Source organism: Emydura macquarii, unplaced genomic scaffold (genome assembly GCF_026122565.2).
Source record: "Emydura macquarii macquarii isolate MOO-44397 ecotype Brisbane River unplaced genomic scaffold, CSIRO-AGI_Emac_v2 contig_2768, whole genome shotgun sequence".
Taxonomy (NCBI): domain Eukaryota; kingdom Metazoa; phylum Chordata; order Testudines; family Chelidae; genus Emydura; species Emydura macquarii.
The window spans coordinates 34,695,646-34,714,167 of record NW_027132905.1 but is presented as its reverse complement, the minus strand read 5'-3'; the positions used below and the strand labels follow the sequence as shown (position 1 = coordinate 34,714,167).

The window sequence follows — 18,522 nt, the reverse complement described above, 5'->3', positions numbered from 1 at the left end:
CCCGCTCAGGGTCCCAGGGCTGGAAAGGACATGCAGTCCCTGCCCTGGGCAGTGGATCCCACAGGGGCACAGTGGCAGGGCAGTGTAGGAGGGCAACTTGCCCTGCCCTGCAGCTGTTGCACTCGTTCTGCGGCTGCGTGAGGGCTTTCAAGCCAGAACCTCATGGCCACTCCCCACTAGGCACCTGAGTGCAGCCCCCAGCTCTCTCCCCACAGGCCCCGGAGCGGCGTGTCAGCGTCTGGGCCCCTTGTGACCATGCCCTGGCTCACTCCCAGCCTAGAGGCCATGTAGGCTGGAGCCAGCCATGCCCTGGGCTCACCCTGGGGCCTGGCACCAGCCCTGGGGGCTGGGCACGCCTTGGAGAGTGACCGCCCAGTGCCAGCCCCCCAGTGGCTGTGGGAATTAACCATCCCTCCTCCTCCTCCTCCCCCCCCCCCGTAAAGAGGCCCCAGTTCCCTGGTGGGAGGGGTGGGGCGTTGCCCTGCCTGAGTCCAGCATGAGGGGCTGGCGGGAGGGGAGCAGTGGCTGAGCTGAGAGCTGGGCTCTGGGCTGGCGGCCGCTAGCCAGGCCCAGCAGGGATGTGTCGCCAACTCCAGGCCGACCCTGCCCCAACTGCTGCAAGAAAAGGGGCTTTGTAGCGTGAGCTGCCCATTCCCTCCCCCCGAGCTGAGATAGGCCGTTTCGGGAGGCCGCCTGGCCACGTTCTGTGGGGTGAGCTGTGCTGGAGGGCAGGGCATGTGGGGCGACCCAACCCCCTGGTTGCCAGCCATCTCCAAGGCCACAGGGCCCTTTCAATGGGTCTTTGTGTGCCTGACAAGCACCCCTGTGTTCCCCAGGCGCTGGGAGGGGGCACCCAGGCAGGGAATGGCAGCGCCTCGCTGGGAAATGGGGCGCTGCACGTGGAGGCGCCCCTGTCTCCATACAGGGCCCTCCCCCAGCCCCGAGTGCTCTCTGGTGCCGCGCTCTCTGGCAGTGGTGGCACAGCTTCTCCCGCCCCTGGAGAGGGCCTGTCTGGGAGCAGAGGCAGCCCTGGAGCGTGGGGCGAGTGCTGGCCCTGTGTGGACCTGTGTGCCAACTTTGCCAGGTGGGGGCCACTCCGGGGAGCAGCTCTGTCCAGCCCACAGGCGACTCCAGTTCTGCTGAACTGCTGGGGACACCTGGGAAGGGGGGTGCGGCCAGGCAGCTGTAGGGAAGCTGCTGCATTCCGAAAAGGGGCCATGCCCCACACTTAGGACCCAGCTCCGTCCTTCCCCACCCCTGGACTAGTGCGAAGCCTGCCCTGCCCTAAGCTGTGGATGTGCAGCAGTTCCAGTACCCTGGAGCTGACCTGCTGGCACCCAGCCCCCAGACTCTCCTTGCAGACAGGCCACCACTTCCATGGTCTGACCCAAGGTAGGGGCAGGCAGGGTGACAACCCTGCCCTGTCCCTGCAGGGATCACAAAGCTGTGCACATTAACACTCCTCTCCCCCCCCCCCCCCCCGGACAGGATCATTCTCCCTGTTTCATAGCAAAATTGAAGCATCACACACCCACACACACACACACACACACAACCTACTGGATCCTACTTCCCTCCCCAAGCAGGATAAATAACCCAGGAGTCCTGCGCGCGCCCCCCCTGCTCTAACCACTGCACTCCCCTCTCCAGTCCTGGGGGAATTCTGCACCAAAACGTTAAAAATTCTGCACACATTTGAAAATTCTGTATATTTTATTTGTCAAAATAACACCCTATAATCATGCAAATTTCAACTATTTTGGTAATTTATTTCAGAATGTCTGTCAGCGCCTATGTCTGTAACAATACAGATGGCAAAAGGGCTGAAGGCAGAGCGGAGCGTGGTGGCTGTTGGCTGGGTGCCCAGCTCTGAAGGCAGCGCCATCACCAGCAGCGGTGCAGAAGTAAGGGTGGCATGGTATTGACTTACTTCTGGGCTGCTGCTGGCAGCTGGGCTGCCTTCAGAGCTGGGGGGGGCTGGAGACCAGATTTCACAGTCCATGATGCGATTATCTCAGGTGCAAATTTGGTAAATGTAAGAGGGAGGGCAGCACCACTAGTGTCAGACATGGAAGAAGAGGAAAAAGGAAGCATTTTGGTGGAAATCACAAATTCTGTATGAAAAAATAAAATTCTGTGGGGAACATTAATTCTTCACAAATTTGGCATTGTGCAGTGGTGCAGAATTGCAGCAGGAGTAACTCTCCTCCCAAAGCAGAATAAAGAACCCAGGAGTCCTAGCTCCCAGCCCCCACCCCCCTGCTCTAACTCACTAGACCCTACTCCCCTCCCCAAACAAGAAATAGAAGCCAGGAGGCTGGTCTCCCATGCCAGGCCTTTCTCTCCCTGGAGAAGAGCAGGTAGATTGTATGGCTCTGCCATGTGCCCAGGTGGAGTTTGTCAGCGTCAGACCCTGAACTGGGGTGTCTGAAGCAGGCAGGGCCCAGTTTCTCCCTGGCACCCTTGGGTGCCTCGTCATTGAGCACAGTGGGAGCTGGGTCCGTGTTACTGAGCCCTGACAGGCTCCTCTAAGCCTGAGGCACTGGGGGGGGGGTGGGGGAGGACAGAAGGGCAGGGCAGGGCCGAGCTGATTGGGTGCTGGTCTTTCCCTGGCACAGCCTCTCTCTCCTCCCTGACAAGGCCAGGCCGTGTGCCCACTTGGCACCGCAGCCCAGAGCATTTGCCCCAGAAAGTGAGCTCAGGGAGGCCAAGCCAGTGCTGCCCTCGGCCAGGCACTCTCTGTGGGCAGAGCCCAGGGGGCCAGGCAGTGCTTAGCCACACACTGGAGCGTGCACCCCCCAGTCTGCCCCTTGGGCTTCCGGTGCTGAGGGGCTCCATGGGCCCTCGCCGCTACCAATGTGGCTGAGTCTCCGGCCTGGAGTGAGTGGGGATTGGGGGGCCTGGAGCCCACCTGGAGCCCAGCCGTCTGGCCCCTAGCCAGACGCCTCGGCCCAAATGCTGGGAGGGGTGAGAGGTCAAAACCAAGGGGCTGGATCAACTCCTGATCTACGGTGTGAGCAGGGTCAGAACCAGGCCTGGCTCGGGTCTGGCTCCGTCTGGCCCAAGCTGGGCAGCCCCCTCCCCGGCGTCGCTGGGTGCATTTCCGCAGGCCTTCAGGGGGCGTGCGATCTCTGTGCGGTCGGGCTTTAGGGAGTTGGGTGCATTCCCTGACCTGAGGGCAGTTGGCCTGTGGGTGGGGCCATGTGCATCTGGCTGCTGTGCCCTCACTGCTAGGAGCTGAGCAGCTGGTGCTGGGTAGGGGCCCAGGGATGGAGGCGGCAGCTCCCAGCACAGGGCAGCTGCAAGCGGGGGATGAGCTCTGGCAGCCGCAGCCCGGTGCAGGGAGCTGGGGACCGCTCCTGGCACGGCGGGCGTGTGAAGATCGGGGGTGCAGTTAGCAGGACTCCACGGCTGGGACCTCCTCACATCCTGGCGTGGCGCTCCTGTGTGGGCCCAGCCCTCGCCCCACAGCCCCCTCCTGGGCTGCCTTTCACTCAAGGGCCACAGCTGGAATTGCAACTGGGGCTGAGGATTCTCGCAGGCCAGGTTGGTCCCAGATGCTGGGCCTGCCTCCCTCCTGCCTGGCCCACAGCCGTAGAGCCTGCCCCGCAGGGAAGGTCAGGGCTTTGATCCCTCTGCCCCGCATGGTGGGCCCCATCTCCTGAGGGAGGGCTCCACAGCACCGTCCCCCGCCCTGCTCTGATCCCAGTGGGTCGTGGCTGTTCCGGGGGAACCGCAGGGGTTGGGCACCTGTCACACTGGGAGGGAGGCGCCGTGTGCCGGGGCCAGTCTTGGCTGTTCAGTAGGGGGATTCCCCCCCACAGTCCGTGCTAGCTCCAGTGCCTTAGCCCAGCACTTGGGGGCGCTGTGCCGCACAAGATGCCATCTGTCAGGGAAGATGCAGCCAGGTCCTGCCACCTTCTGGTCATTAACGATACCTCGGCTCTTTTTGGCAGAATAAGGGTATTGGGCCCCACTTGCCTGGCCAGATCCTAACTCAGGGGGTGCCTTCTGGTGTCCCAAGGCCCTGCTGGTTTCAGTTGGATACCATATTCTTCTTCACTTCCCGTCCTAACTGTTACACTGTGTTGCTATGCGGCTGTAGCAACCCACCCCAGAGGTGGCTGCATCGCAGGGCTGGGTGAGGTGATCCTGGGATGTAGCCAGTAAAGCTGGTCAGGAGAGAGTGGCCATAGAGCTGATTTTCCTGGCTCTCATGTTGGTCATCTCTGCTCTCCTCAGTCTATTTTCGCGCTCTGGTGAATTTCACTCAGTCCATCGACTACAGCCCGCGCCTGGACGATGGCAATTCAGAGGAGTTCCGGGAGGTTTCGGAGGCCGTGGTGGATACGGTAAGACCTGGCCCCGCCCAGGGAGCTCCCTGTCAGCTGTCCCCTGCTGCTCCCCAGATGCAGCAGTCGCCTTGCCCCTGCTCGGCACCACACAGGCCTGTTGGAGCGGGCTGCCCAGGATGGGCGCAAGGGGCTTCAGTCTCTAGAGGGGCACGTAGCACACGGGGCCCCAAAGCCATTTCCATGCACGGTCACTGGCCCTAGGATAGACGGGCAAACTGGGGCACTGGGATGGGGGAAGGGTCTGGAGCCAGTGGTTGGGTCAGGTGGACAACTCCAGTGTCCTTGCTCGTGGAGCCTTGCACTCACCACTAGGCAATGCTGCCTGCGGGGCCCCCATGCTTCCCCAAGCTGCAGGGTGTGGCGCTCTGATGCTTTCTCTGCCTCTCTCCCCAGCTGGAGTCCGAGTACTACAAGATTGCCGGGGAGCAAGTGGTCAGCGTGGTGTTCATCAAGTGAGTCAGGTGCCCATGGCAGTGCCGTGGGTTGGAGAGGGCACTGGAGGCCCCTCTGCCCCTGTTCCCCTGGGCATGGGGCATTTGTGTCATAGCTGCAGCTCTCCCTTCTGTTGACGCCATGCCTCTGGATGATCGTGCCCCAGGCATCCTGTGCCAGTGCCCAGAGTGCACCAGGGCAGTCGCACACTGTGCCCCCAAGCCCCCTGCGCCCTCTATAGCCAGAACAAACAGCCTGTCATCAGACACTGCTGGGGGCAGGCGGGCATCACAGCTCAGAGCCCCCCGCAGACCACAGCTGTTCTCAAACAGGCTGAGCATGGGAGCTAAAGGAGAAGCCCCATTCATTCAGCAGCAGTAGGGCTTTTATCTTATCTTCTGGAGAGGGTGCGGTAACCAGGAACACACGAGATGAGCTGATTCCAGTTGGGATGCCCACGTGTGCATCCACATGCACACACGAATGGAGTGGCTGCCACCCACTAAGCAGCAGTGGCAGGAGCACACACATGCACACTCACGCCCCTCCTGCTCTCCCCAGGGAAATCGACGGCTACACCTTTGTGGAGCTGGACGTGGGCTCGGAGGGGAACATGGACGAGGAGAAGATCCGTGAGGTGCTCTACTCCGTCATCGAGAGCGGCTCCATTGCCTCCTACATCACCTCCACGCAGGGCTTCCAGTTCCGGCGCCTCGGGACAGGTGAGCGAGGCCCAGCCTGGACCCCGGTGGGGGGCTGGAGAGGGCGAGTGTTGGGCCCCTGGGTGCTGCCATGGGCCCTGTTGGAGTGTGCCAAAGGGGCACGGGGCCTGGGTGGTTTGAAAAGCTCCTGAGCATGTGGGGGTCCCACAGTTGAGCCCTGGCAATGGGGCAGGCAAAGGGAGGGGCAGTCCCTGTGCCCACGACGGGTGTGGTACAGGCCCAAGGCCGGTCTTCTCGGGTGGCTCAACCTGCAGCAACTCAGGGCAGCAGTTCAGAGGGGCTGACACACACTGGCCTGGCCTGCGCAGACAGGACCTGACTGGGTCCCGATAGCTGTCATATGGAGCCAGGCTGATCCCTGGGCCCTGTCCGTCCATCTGCAGCCACTGTGGTGCTCAGCTGCCATGATCTCGCTCTGGATTCCCCTGCCTGGGCCCAGTGAGGTCTGTGTGTTGCTGGGCCCTCAGCTCCTTCCACTTGGGGGGCTCAGCCAGCAGCCCAGATGACAGGTGAGGGGCAGAGGTCCATGCGCAGGGCTGCGGTAATGGCCCTGCCATCCATGGGGCTGACCAGAGGGGAGGCAGGAGGCAGGGAGGGTGGGTTTGGCTGGTCCGCTGAGCTGCTGTCTAGCCAGGGTTGGGCTGGTATCCCCGAGCCAGGGACCCCTCCTCTTGGGGCAGCCTGTGCGTAGGCCTGGGGGAACATCCCCTGCACCCCGGCTCTAACCCTCTGTTCGCTTGCAGCCCAGACCCCACCTCCCCACATTGCCAGGGAGTCGCCAGGTGAGTTGGGCGAGGTGGCATGTGTGGTGGGAGCCTGGAGGCCTTGGCAGCCCCTGCTCTCCCCATTCACGTGGGGACACAGGGCCTGCGCCCATAGCCCCTTGAGCCCTAGAAGTGCCCCCTGCTGACTGGTATGAGCTGGGTCTGGGTTGCTGTTCCCAGCACCAGGCCCTTCCACCAAGTGCCCGGGGCAGCCTCAGCAGCTGGCTGCAGAGGGATTAAAGAGCCCAGGAGAAGCCCAGCCTGTGGGTGAGCTGGTCTGGATTGTGCAAGAGGGTGCAGACAGCTCCTTTCCCCTCCCATCTCTGCGCCCCTGTGTGGGGGCTGCTGCCCACCTGCCCTTGGCTGGTCCCCCCGGGTTGGGCCGCACCTCATTGGCTCCCACGGCAGGCTCCAGGTTCCCCTGCGCTGCGCTGCGCTGCGCTGTGCTGTGCTGTGTGTGTTTGGGTCGGCTGCAGCGTGTGTGGCTCTGGTGCCATCGGCTGATGCTGCCCGGCTGTTGGCCCTGCAACCCGGAGCGTTGGCAGGTGACATTAAACGCTGCTGACCTGTGGCTCGGCTCCTCTGTTCAGGCGCATCGAACTGGCTGCCAGCCCAGCCCAGCTGCCCCAGGAGACACAGGCCATGCCGGGGCACCTGCTTGTGGGCTGGGAACCGGGGCCATGGGCACAGGCCTGTGGGGGCTGCTCCCGGGATTGGCCAGAGGGGGTGCTGCAGAGCATTGACACCTCCTCCTTTCCCCTCCCATGCCAGCGCTGCCCCCTCCTGGCTGCATTTTGCACTGTTCCCAGCCTGCAACAATCCTGCCCCTCCCAGCCCAGCAGACAACCAGCCTCTGAGCTGGTGGTTAGTGCAGGGCCCCGCCAGGCAGGAGGCCAGATCTACCGGGCTCTCTGGTTGTGGTGGGCGGTGGGCCCTGTGCTGTGGTGTGTGTGCCACATGGCATGTGCTGCGTGGCATGTGTACCATGGAGTGTGCCGCGTGGCGTGTGTGCAACATGGCAAGTACCATGTGGTGTGTATCCTGCGGCGTGTGCCACATGGCGTGTGTACCCACCTCCCCTCTATCGTGTGCAGTGGTTGTTTTGCTTCCTGACCATGCAGCTCATTGGGATGTCTGGCAGGGCTCCCGCCCTGCGCCTGGCGTGGCTGGGCAGGGGGCTGGGTGGGCAGCAAGGGGTTTCTGTGCAGCCAGGCAAGTCCGGGGTGGCGGGAGCAGGCCTTTCCCCCAGGTGCAGGGAGTCCCTGGGGCAGGATGGCAGCGAGGAGAGCTCTGGGGCCCCCGGTGAGCTGTGGAGGAGAAGGGGCTGTGAGCAAGCTCCAGCCATGCGGCTGGGATTTGCCATCCCAGGAGCTAGCGCCAAATGGGCCCATTTCCTCTGACTTCACTGGGCCGACGCCCTCCGCATGGCACTGAGTCAGCCTGGCCTGGGGGCAGGGGCACGTGGGCCACGGCTTTGACTCCTGCCCCTTTGCAGTGATCCCAGCCGTGCGGACCTGCACCGGGGCGGAGTTCACCTGCGGCAGCGGGGAGTGCATCGACCAGGAGTTCCGCTGCGACCGCCGCCCTGACTGCCGTGACATGTCGGACGAGCTGGGCTGCGGTACGTGCGGGGGATGCCCACAGGACGGGGCGGGGCCATTGACTGCGCCGGCTGGACCGCCAGCCCCCCAATAGCCCCCGTGTGTGTCTCCCTCCTCTAACCAGATCATCCCCTCTGAACCACTCCCAGCACAGATCCAGCTCCTCTGGCACAGAGATGGCCAGGAACCCTGGCACAAGTCCTCCTCAGTGCCTGGGGCTCTCTCGTGGGCTAAATGCCTCCCAGCAGCTTCCAGGCCTCAGCTTCCTCCCTCCCTGAGACCGCAGAGCCATGGGCAGTAGAAACCTGAGTAACCCCCTGCCCGTCCCTGGCACCTCCAGTTGAGAGGCTTGTCCACCTTGGAGGTGGGAGGGATTATGCTCCATGCTCCCTAGAGTGCTTTGCATATGGGGAAACTGAGGCACAGAGCAGCCAAGTTGAGAGCTGGGGCTAGAACTCACAGCTCCAACCCCCAGTGCTGGGCTAGAGTCCCCACCCATCCATAGCGATCCTAAGGAATAGAGAGTGCTGCTGCCCCGGCCATGCCCTCTCTGTCTGTCTGTCTGTCTGTCTGCAGTGGCCCTACACTGAGTACTACGCTGGGGGGAGCAGACCCCTTTGGGGCAGCGAGGGGGGAGGGATTGCTTGCAGCCAGCTGGTCTCCAGGGCTCAGGTGATGCCAGCCTGCACCTGGCACAGCCCCTGATGTGCCGCCTTGGCAGGCCCAGAACATAACTCCTGTAACCGGGAGCGACCCCAGGCCTCTGGGGAGCGCAGGGCTGGCCCAGTTGAGAGGGGGCTGCCCTGGCAGGCTTCGCCAGCTCCCCAGTGCACCCAGCAAGACCTGCCCCGACTCCTGAGAACTGAAGTTCCTGGGCACCCGTGGCCTAGAGCCAGGGGCTGCCCCAGGAATCAATTGGCTGCTCCTCTCCCCCCCGTGCAGAGTGCCCTAGCGAGGAGTTCCAGTGCGCCAGTGGGGAGTGCCTGCCCTTGGCATACCGCTGCAACCGCAGCCCTGACTGCAGGGACGGCTCCGACGAGGACGGCTGCGGTACGCGCTCTCCCCATCACCTGCTGCCATTGGGGGAGGGCTGGGCACCCCTTGCCCAGGCATCCAAGGGCCAGCTGTCAGAGCAGCCCTGGGCACAGGCTGGGAGGAGACGTGTGTGTTGTGAAGGCTTTTCCCATGGGGATGCTCTGCCCACTATCCCTCCCAGCAGGTGTGTGCCAGGGACCCCCTCATACTGCCCAGGGCGTCCCAATGCCAGCAAAAGGCCCAGCAGTGCCAACCCTTGCCTTGAGACCCCCACACTGCCATGAACCCGGGGCCAGGCAGCTGAGCTTGCATGGGAGGGAACTAGGAGTGCCCAGTGCCCCCAGCCATGGAGTCCTCGTCCCCTAGGGCTGGATCCCCCTCCTGCCTGCACTGCCTGCCTGGGTCAACCCCTCCTGGCAGCTGAACACCCTGTGTAGCCTGGCCTGGCTCTCCTGGTCATGGATCTGCCCCGGTGCCCCTGGCCTTTGATCTAGGATCCCACTGTCCCCAGCTCCCCTGCCCGGCCAGGCCCAGGCCCTCCGATCCTAGGGCTGGATCCCCTGTCCCCCGGCTCTGGCTCTCAGCCTGTTTCTCTCCTGTCTCTAACGTTCTCTTGCCTGGCCCCAGATCTGCAGGAAGTGGTGACGCTCTCACCCCTGCCCATCACGGCCGCTCCGTCGGTCACCACCCGGCCGCCCACCCCCACCCCCATGATGCCCGTGGTCACCACCAGGAGGGTGCCGGCCACCACGCCCCCTCGGCTTGTCACCTCCAAGCACCCGCCCACCCAGCACCCCCAGGAGCTGCGCCCCTGCCGCCGGGACGAGGCCGTGTGCACCAACAAGCAGTGCATCCCCCGGGACTACCTGTGTGATGGCGAGCGGGACTGCCTGGACGGGAGCGATGAGCTAAGCTGCGGTAGGGGGCTGGGCGCCGGGGACCAGGGACAAACGGCTGGGTATGGTGCTCGGCTCAGCTGGCTCCCGCAGTCAGCTGCTGGCTCCTTACTGGGGCAGTCTCTGCTCCCTGACAGGCTGGCTGGGCCGGCCCGGGCACAGGGTGACTCCTGCCAGCCTCCGGGGGGGCGGGAGAGGGTAGCGTGGCCCAGGGGAGCCAGCTGGAGCCATCCTGCCTCCTGCACGGCACCAGGGCTGTCGGCTCAGGTACCAACCCAGAGTCCCGGGGAGGGGGAGCAGCGGGGATTGCAGGCCCCTTGGGGAGCTGTCTGCACTGAGCAGCTAGAAACATCCCCTAGTGAGCTGGGAACGGAGCTGCTGGAGCCGGGGCCACGAGGGGGAACAAATAGGGCAGGGGTGGGGTGGTGGGGGGTCCCCATGCAGCGTTGGGGGTGGGTTGCGAGATGGCACAGTGCTGGGGTGCCTGGATCGGTGCTGGGGGAGGAGCTGTCACGTGGCATGGTGTGGGGTGCCCAACGCAGCAATGGGCGAGTGGCAGTGCCAGGTTATTGGCAGCGCTGGGACGCAGGCACACTGATGTATCCCCCCGACAGGCACCCCCATCCCGTGTGAGCCCAACGAGTTCAAGTGCCAGAATGGGCACTGTGCCCTCAAGTTGTGGCGCTGCGATGGGGACAACGACTGTGGGGATGGCTCCGACGAGGTGGACTGCCGTGAGTGTGCCGGCGTGGTGGGGCAGGGTGGGGCGGGGCGGGCGAGGTGTGGACTGCCGTGAGCGTGCTGGCAGGGCGCAGTGGGGCAGGTGAGGTGTAGATTGCCGTGAGCGTGCCAGCAGGGCGCAGTGGGGCGAGTGAGGTGTGCTGCCGTGAGCGTGCCGGCAGGGCGCAGTGGGGCAGGTGAGGTATGCTGCTGTGAGCGTGCCGGCAGGGCGCAGTGGGGCGAGTGAGGTGTGCTGCCGTGAGCGTGCCGGCAGGGCGCAGTGGGGCAGGTGAGGTGTGGACTGCCATGAGTGTGCTGGCAGGGCGCAGTGGGGCAGGTGAGGTGTGGATTGCCGTGAGCATGCCAGCAGGGCGCAGTGGGGCGAGTGAGGTGTGCTGCCGTGAGCGTGCTGGCAGGGCGCAGTGGGGCAGGTGAGGTGTGCTGCCGTGAGTGGGCCGGCAGGGCGCAGTGGGGCAGGTGAGGTGTGCTGCCGTGAGCGTGCCGGCAGGGTGCAGTGGGGCAGGTGAGGTGTGGATTGCTGTGAGCGTGCCGGCAGGGCGCAGTGGGGCAGGTGAGGTGCGCTGCCATGAGTGTGCCGGCGTGCAGACACCTCTGGGACCTGCCCACACCCTGCCACCTGGTGCCCTGCTGAGCTCCCCCCAACCTGGCCCCGAGGCTCCCCTGTGCACCAGCCCTTCCCAGCTGGGAGTGGGGACTTCCCAGACCTGCTCCCTGGTGGCCCTGGAAAAGCTCAGGCAGCTGCTCTGACCTCCAGGACGCGAAGGAGGCCGACCTGGGAGGGTGAATAGAGATGCCTCCTGACTCCACAGAGGCCCTGGGGCGGGGGGCTCTGGGTGGAGCCGAGGAGAAGGGCATGGCTTGTCCCTTGGAGCCTCTAACCCAGCCAGTGCTGTGTGCCAGGGCAGGGAGCGCCATGGCCAGAAGAGCCACTGTCACCCACTGTCACCCACTGTCACCCACTCAGCAATGGCCGCTGCAGCAGGGCCAGCTCTGCAGCTGGCGGGATGTCTGAGGAGAGCAGGGAGCCCACAGATGCCGCCCGCTGGCAGAGACTAGGGACAGCTTCCCATGGGCTGGGCACGGAGTCAGGGCTGGGCTGGCATGGGCCCAGTGCCAGCTGGATTCGCTGGTGCTGGGAGACTCCTCTGCGGGGGCTGGCCATGTGTGCATGTGCCTGGCCCCGGCTAGGCTGGGGCCAGCAGGGAGGCTGAGGGCAGCGGAGGTGGGGCAGGGAGTGAGGTGGGGCAGGCGGCGTGGGGTGGCCAGGCATTTGCAGGCTGATGCTCGCTAACCCCTCGTCGCATGTCCCCCCCAGCCACCAAGGGCCCCGGCGACACCTGCGGGCCCGAGCAGTTCACCTGCGTGTCCAGCCGCACCTGCATCCCGGCCAGCTACCAGTGTGACGAGGAGGCTGACTGCCCCGACCGCTCCGACGAGGTCGGCTGCAGTGAGTCTGGGCGTGGGGGGGCAGCGGGAGCCCTGGTCAGGCAGGGGGTGGAGGCAGCGGGGGGTGACGAGGTCGGCTGCAGCAAGTCTGGGCGTGGGGCAGGTGGGAGCTGGGGGACCCTTTCCCCCGTGGGGCGGAGGTGAGGGCTCAGCCAGCTGCCTTCTGAGACGGTGGGGTGCACAGTGGCCCCTCAAGTGCCCTCCCCTGGGAGCTGGGCAGGGCAGCCTCAGCCTGGGCAGGGCCTCAGGCGGGGGGTCGCCCGCCCACCTCACCTGCTTCCTCCCCCAGCACCGCCACAAGTCATCACGCCCCCCGAGGAGTCCATCCAGGCCACCCCCGGACAGACGGTGCGCTTCCGCTGCGTGGCTGTCGGTGTGCCCACCCCCATCATCACCTGGAGACTCAACTGGGGGCACATCCCTGCCAGCAGGAGGTAGGGTATGAGGGGAGCGGGGCACCCCAGGGAGCAAGGGAGCAGGTTTCGGGGGGGGGAGGACTCTGCAGTGGGGGAGGGGCATTGCAATGAAGGAGGGGGATTGGCGTGGGGTGCTGTGCTGTGACGGGTGCAGTGGGGGAGGGGCATTGCAGTGCGGGGGGCTCTGCAGCACGTGGGCCCTTCTTGTCAGGGCTCCCTCCATTGGCACTTGTGGGCACTGCCCTTCCTCCCCCTCCAGAGTGTCCATCAGCAGCGAGAACGGCCACGGGACGCTGACCATCCGGGACGTGAAGGAGGCCGACCAGGGCGCCTACACCTGTGAAGCCATCAACGCCCGGGGCATGGTCTTCGGGATCCCTGATGGCGTGCTGAGCCTCACGCCCCAGCCTGGTGAGTCTGGGGCCTGGCGCCCACCCTCCTCACTAGCCATGGCAGCCTCAGGCCTGGCCAGCGGACGCAGAGTCCAGGGAGCCTGCCCAGGGCACCCTCTCGGGGGAGAGGTTTGCCTGTGTGTGACCTGCCCCACCTGTGACCCTCCAGGGCCTGGGGAGGGGTGGGGTAGGGTGCCGGGGTCTCCTCTCCTGGCCTGGCGCGCGAAGCAGGGTGGATGGGTGGGTGGGTGGGTCAGGGCAGGCGGCTGGTACCCACCTAGGCTGGGAAGTTTCCCAGACAGCACTGGAGACCCCATTGCTGCATGGGGCTGGCTGGCAGCGGCGGGCACGTGGGGCCAGATTCGTTGCATGCCGCGTGGCCCCGGGTGGCAGGTGCCCCAGGTCTCCAGGGGCCCATCATGGTCTCTGCTCTCCCGGTAGGTCCTTGCCCTGAAGGCCACTTCCACGTCGAGGGCACCTCCAAGTGCCTGCCCTGCTTCTGCTTCGGCATTACCACAGCCTGCCGTGGCACCAGCCGCTACCGGGACCAGATCCGCCTGCACTTCGACATGCCCGAGGACTTCAAGGGTGAGGGGCCGTGGGGCAGCTGCCCATCAAGCCCAGGCTAGCCGGGCCCTGCCAGCGACAGGCTCTCTTGCTTCCAGGGCCATGGCCCCGTGGATTGCCAGGGTGAGAGCCTGGCTGTGGTTTCCCAGCTGGGCAACTCGTCTCCCTGGAAGGAAGCCCCACCCTGCCAGGGTGCCAGCCTCAGACACAAACTGGCCTGGGAGGGCTGACGTGGCCTCTGGCAGGCCGGCTCAGATTGGGCAACTCGCCAGTTGGCAGCATGGCCTCCAGCATGGCTGGCTGCAGACGGGGCTGGAGAGGGGGGTTGGTTGAACCCCCAGGGCCGGGAACTTTCTTCTCGGCTGGCTCTCAGAACAGGCCGAGGTCAGGTGAGCAGAGCTTGTCTGTCTGGGTCTGGCCAGTCAGCCCCCGGGGCTCGTTCCTGGCCTGTGCTGTGGGTGCCCCAGTGATGAGCTGAAGACTGGCGCAGAGCTATTCCACGGACTCACGCTGACAGCCTGACCAGGGGGGTCTCATTAGCTGCAGCTCAGTTCTCGGAGGCTGCGCATCGTAGGGGCAGGAGGGCGGCAGGTTGTGCGGGGACCCCTTGAAGCAGGTGGAAACCTGGGGAGGACTTGTCTCCCCATGCAGCCCTGCCCCTTCCCAGCAGGGTGAGCACAGTGCGGAGGGCAGGGGGTGCTGAGCCTTTCTCCTCTTGGCCAGGTGTGAACGTGACGACGCCGGCACAGCCTGGGACGCTGCCCCTCTCCTCCACACAGCTCCAGATCGACCCCGCCCTGCAGGAGTTCCAACTCGTGGACCTGTCCAGGAGGTTCCTGGTGCACGACTCCTTCTGGACACTGCCCAGCCAGTTCCTGGGCAACAAGGTGAAGGGTCAGGATGCAGCAGCCTGGGAGGGAGAGGTGGCAAGTGGAGTAGCCCATCCCTCCACTGGCGCCATCCCTGGCACGGGGAAGCCTCTGCTCTGCCGGGGGATGTTGGGGCAGGACCTGTCCACCGTGCATGGCAGCCCGGCCCGGCATGCCCAGGGGCCTGGAGACTGTGTGGCCCAGCTGGTGCCAGAGAGGGGAGGGGAGAGGAGCGGCCTCTGGCAGTACCCTGCTGCTCCACGGCCCCTGCAGCATCCCATGCTGGCTGGCCACACACGGCGCAAGCTGAGCTCTGGCAGGGGTCCTGTCCAGCGAGCAGCCAAGATGGCACCATGATGGCCTGAGGCCCTGTGCGAGGGCGAGAGGGGTCAGCAGGAGGAGGGACTGTCTCTGGCCCCACGGGGGGACCCTCTCTGCAGCCCTCACGGGGCTCCCCCGGGGCCGCCAGCTCCCGGCTGCCCATGGTGACCTGAACTCTGCCACGGGGCGTGTGGTTACAGGTGGACTCCTACGGCGGGTACCTCAGCTTCAAGGTGCGCTATGGGCTGGCGCGTGGCCAGTCGGAGCCTGTGCAGAAGCCCGATGTGGTGATCTTGGGGAACGGGCAGAAGCTCATCTACCGGGTGCGAGTGCCCACCCAGCCGTCGGTCGTCAACCAGCGCCAGGTTCACTTCACAGAGGTGGGTGTTGCTGAAGAAGCACCGGGCGCCGCATGCCCAGGGAGGGCTGGGGGCATCCATCCCCCAGCTCTCCCCACGGATGCTCTCTCAGCCGCCCATGCTGATGCCCGCGTGTTGGGTGGCGTTCTGCCCACTCAGCTGTGTTCCAGTAGGGCTCTCACACCACGCGGTGGGCGCTGTCCCTCTAAGGCAGCGCTGTCTTGCGGCTCGTGCCAGTTGGCATTACCATGCCCGGCTGGCGCCCTCGCAGTGGTGGGGGGGAGGCATAGCCAGGCAGCGGAGGTGTGGTCTGCAGCCTTTGCTGAAAGCTCAGCTCACCAAGCACCCTCGGTGCCTGTGGGGTGTTGGGGGCAGGCCCAGGCAGCGAGGAGCTGGGGTGAAAGAGACAAGACATGCTGAGAACCCCACACACCCTCGGTTCCTCAGCTGGGCTGCATCTCCCACTGACTTGATGCCCTCAGGAGAAGCAAAGGCTGCCCTGGCTTTTTCTGCCAGCTCTTTCCTGGGTGCTGATTGCCAGGAACACATGCTGGGGGCACCCCCTGCTCTCCAGGCACAAGGGCACAGGTATGTGGACACGATATGTTGCATCCAGGGCAGTTATCAGAGCCCTGAACAGGCACCTGGAGCCGCTCTGTGCCCGGCCCTCCAGGGGCGCGGTGCCAGGATGCCCTTCCCGGGTCCGTATTGCGTTCCGGGCATGCACTTGGGGGGCGAATGCACCATTGTCCCTCCCCTGGGCTTTTCCCAGGAGAACTGGCAGCACGAGTCGGGCGCCCCGGTGAGCCGGGAGACTCTGCTCCTGGCCCTGCAGAACCTGGAGAGCATCATGGTGCAGACGGTCTACGACAACAAGATGGCGAGCGTGGGGCTGAGTGACATCACCATGGACATCACCACCATGGACGTCACCAGCCAGGGCCTGGCGCTGGGCGTTGAAGAGTGCAGGTGCACAGGGCGGGCAGCTGCCTAGACGGGCGGGGGGCTCCTGCTTCCCAGGGAGCTCATGGCCCCATTCTTCTGGGCCTGGGGTGGCCATGGGCTGGCTGGTGCCTCTCCACCCCCTGTGTGCGGGATGGCCAAGATACATTGTCGCTGCAGCAAGGCCGGGGCCCAGATTCAGCGTGGCCCCTCATGACGGGGCTGTGCCTCTGCCGAGGTGCCGGGGGTACCCTCAGCGCTGGAGCATCCTGCTCCTGAACCAAGGAAGGGCACCTGCCCCAGAGCACGATCCATGGGCCCCGCTGCGGTGGCAGGGATCAGGCTGCAGCTGTCTCCCCGGCGTGGGACCCCTCTGTTCACCCCAAGCGACCAGTCTGCTCTCTCCAGCCCCTAGTGAGTGGGGAGGGGGGACGCTGGCTGGCTCCTTCCCCCACAGTGGAGACTCTGCCATTGCCGCTGCCTGTCGCCCCCCGTGCTCTGTTCTGGCTCAGGCTCCATCTGCCGATGGACCGAGGCTGTGGACCCCCAGGGCCTCCAAGGGGAGTGTCTGTGTCCATAGCCGAGCCCGGGGCTGGCTGTAGACTGGCCTGCCCAACTCCCTGCGTCCAGCTCCTCCTGCTCCCTTCCAGGTGCCCCATTGGCTACTCGGGCCTGTCCTGCGAGAGGTGCGATGCCCGGTTCGAGCGGGTCCCCGAGGGCCCCCACCTAGGCACCTGCACCGGCTGCAACTGCCACGGACACTCCAGTGCCTGTGACCGGGTCTTCGGCTACTGCCTGGTAAGGGATGGGGCCCGGCTGCTGTCAGACATCCCCAGTGACGGGCAGGGTGGGCAGACACTGAGTGGGCTGGAGTGGGGCACTGTGGATCGCCCCGGGTCTGCGCTCTCTCCTCTGGGCACATGCCAGCCAGGCCCATCGTTGGGCGATGCCAGGCAGGTGGCGGGTGGCTGTGGGCAGCGCCGCTCCTGACGTGCCCAGCCCAGTGCATGCGGGGACGTCCGTGCGCAGAGGGAGTCGCTGTGGGCGGCGGGCCAGTGCCCCCTTGCTCAGGGTACGGTGATGCACAGTGGGGGGGGGCATATCCTGGCAGGGGCACCAGGCCCCTTGCGGCTCCCTGGGCCCCGAATGACCCATCTGCTCCCCTCCCCCAGAACTGCCAGCACAACACAGAGGGGCCTCAGTGCAACAAGTGCAAACCCGGCTTCTTCGGAGACGCCACTAGAGGCACCGCCACAGCCTGCCGGCCCTGCCCCTGCCCCTACACCGACCCTGCGCGCAGGTGAGTGTGGGAGGGCACCGCCCCATGGCTCGAGTCCCCGAGCCCCCCATGGGCCAGAGAGAGCCCCAAGGCAGGGGCGTCCCATCGCCTGGCTGCCCGGTGCTTGGCTCCGTGCCCCTTTCTCTAGAGCTCCCAATGCTGGGTGCTGGTGGCTGCCTGGCTAATGTGGGCTCGGTGCCTGTCTCCACTTTGCTGCCTGCAGGTTCTCCGACTCGTGCTTCCTGGACACGGACGGCCAGGCCACGTGCGACGCCTGCGCCCCAGGGTACACGGGGCGTCGCTGTGAGAGGTGGGTCCCTGGCTCAGCCGGCCTGGGGCTCTGGGTGAAACGGGGAGACATCAGCCTGGGGTATTGGGGGTTCTCCCAGGTGGGGAAGGCTGCAGGGAGGGATGAGCTGAGGGGGCCGGGTCAGCCTGGCGTGTGTAGGGGGATGGGCAGCAGGGATGACTCTGGCCCCACGGATGGGAAAAGGGCAGCTCTGGGGAGGGCATGGAGCAGGGATACACCCTGGGGAACAGGGCACTGGGAGTGCTCCTGCTGTGGTGGATGGACAGGGTGCCCCTGGGAAGCAGCAGCTCAGGGAGCCCTGCCCTTCAGAGGGGATGCCCGAGGCCTGGCTCCTGGCGGGTCCGGCTGACCCCATGTCTCGCTGATCCCTGTAGCTGTGCGCGTGGATATGAAGGGAATCCCATGCAGCCTGGCGGGAGGTGCGTGAGAACCGGTGAGTATCCCATGGAGCGGTGAGTGCCCCCGGCCCTCGTGCTGCCCTGGCCTCCTCTGCGCTGCTCACGCATCCCGGGAGAGAGACCCAGATCCCCCCTCACCCATGGAGGGGCTCTGCCCGGACCCTTCAACAAGGGGATCGACGGTCTGGCTCCATTGCCCATGCAGGGCCTTCTGAAACAGCCCGTTCCCCCTTGGGTAGCCCCCAAACTAGGCTCCCTGCCTCGGGGTGCCCCTGCATCTGCTTGTCAGCCCATTGGTGCCAGTGGGGCTGGGGCCCGGGCACTAGGGCCTGGCCTGATGCCATCCAGCCCTGCCAGGTGCACACACGTAGCAGCCATCGGGTATACAGCCCCTCCAGGTTGGGTCTTACCCCGAGCCGTCCACTCTGAGAACCCTGGTTTGGCCCTACCGGGCCCCTGTTCTGTAGCTTTGGGCCTTGTGTTTGGGGGCTGGAGAGAATCACTGTGGCCCTTGTGACCCCTGAGCCCCCTGACCCCCACCCCCCGATCTCACCTGGACCCAGAACATCCCAGGTTAGGACGGGTACCGCAGCTGCTGAATAATGTCATCGTCCCATCTGATCTGGTGCTCTGGTTGCATAGAGACCCCCAGTGCCAGGAGCCAGCTGGGCCCCAAG

At 65.4% G+C, this 18,522-nt stretch overlaps 1 protein-coding gene across 7 annotated transcripts in view; it reads left to right on the top strand.

Annotated features, from left to right (window-relative positions):
* The window catches only part of HSPG2 (heparan sulfate proteoglycan 2), a 144,257-nt gene that overhangs the window by 42,393 nt on the left and 83,342 nt on the right, over positions 1-18,522 (top strand). For 6 of the 7 annotated variants that reach the window (XM_067567010.1, XM_067567008.1, XM_067567005.1 and 3 more), the window contains exons 4-22: positions 4,243-4,352; positions 4,749-4,807; positions 5,349-5,509; positions 6,253-6,291; positions 7,769-7,894; positions 8,817-8,924; positions 9,537-9,827; positions 10,420-10,539; positions 11,862-11,993; positions 12,282-12,426; positions 12,668-12,819; positions 13,242-13,388; positions 14,091-14,254; positions 14,758-14,937; positions 15,689-15,885; positions 16,509-16,656; positions 17,031-17,158; positions 17,361-17,447; positions 17,822-17,880. In XM_067567010.1, the coding sequence (XP_067423111.1) occupies positions 4,243-4,352; positions 4,749-4,807; positions 5,349-5,509; positions 6,253-6,291; positions 7,769-7,894; positions 8,817-8,924; positions 9,537-9,827; positions 10,420-10,539; positions 11,862-11,993; positions 12,282-12,426; positions 12,668-12,819; positions 13,242-13,388; positions 14,091-14,254; positions 14,758-14,937; positions 15,689-15,885; positions 16,509-16,656; positions 17,031-17,158; positions 17,361-17,447; positions 17,822-17,880 (2,553 nt within the window). The remainder of the gene's footprint in view (positions 1-4,242; positions 4,353-4,748; positions 4,808-5,348; positions 5,510-6,252; positions 6,292-7,768; positions 7,895-8,816; positions 8,925-9,536; positions 9,828-10,419; positions 10,540-11,861; positions 11,994-12,281; positions 12,427-12,667; positions 12,820-13,241; positions 13,389-14,090; positions 14,255-14,757; positions 14,938-15,688; positions 15,886-16,508; positions 16,657-17,030; positions 17,159-17,360; positions 17,448-17,821; positions 17,881-18,522) is intronic. The other variant, XM_067567006.1, reaches the window with a different exon arrangement.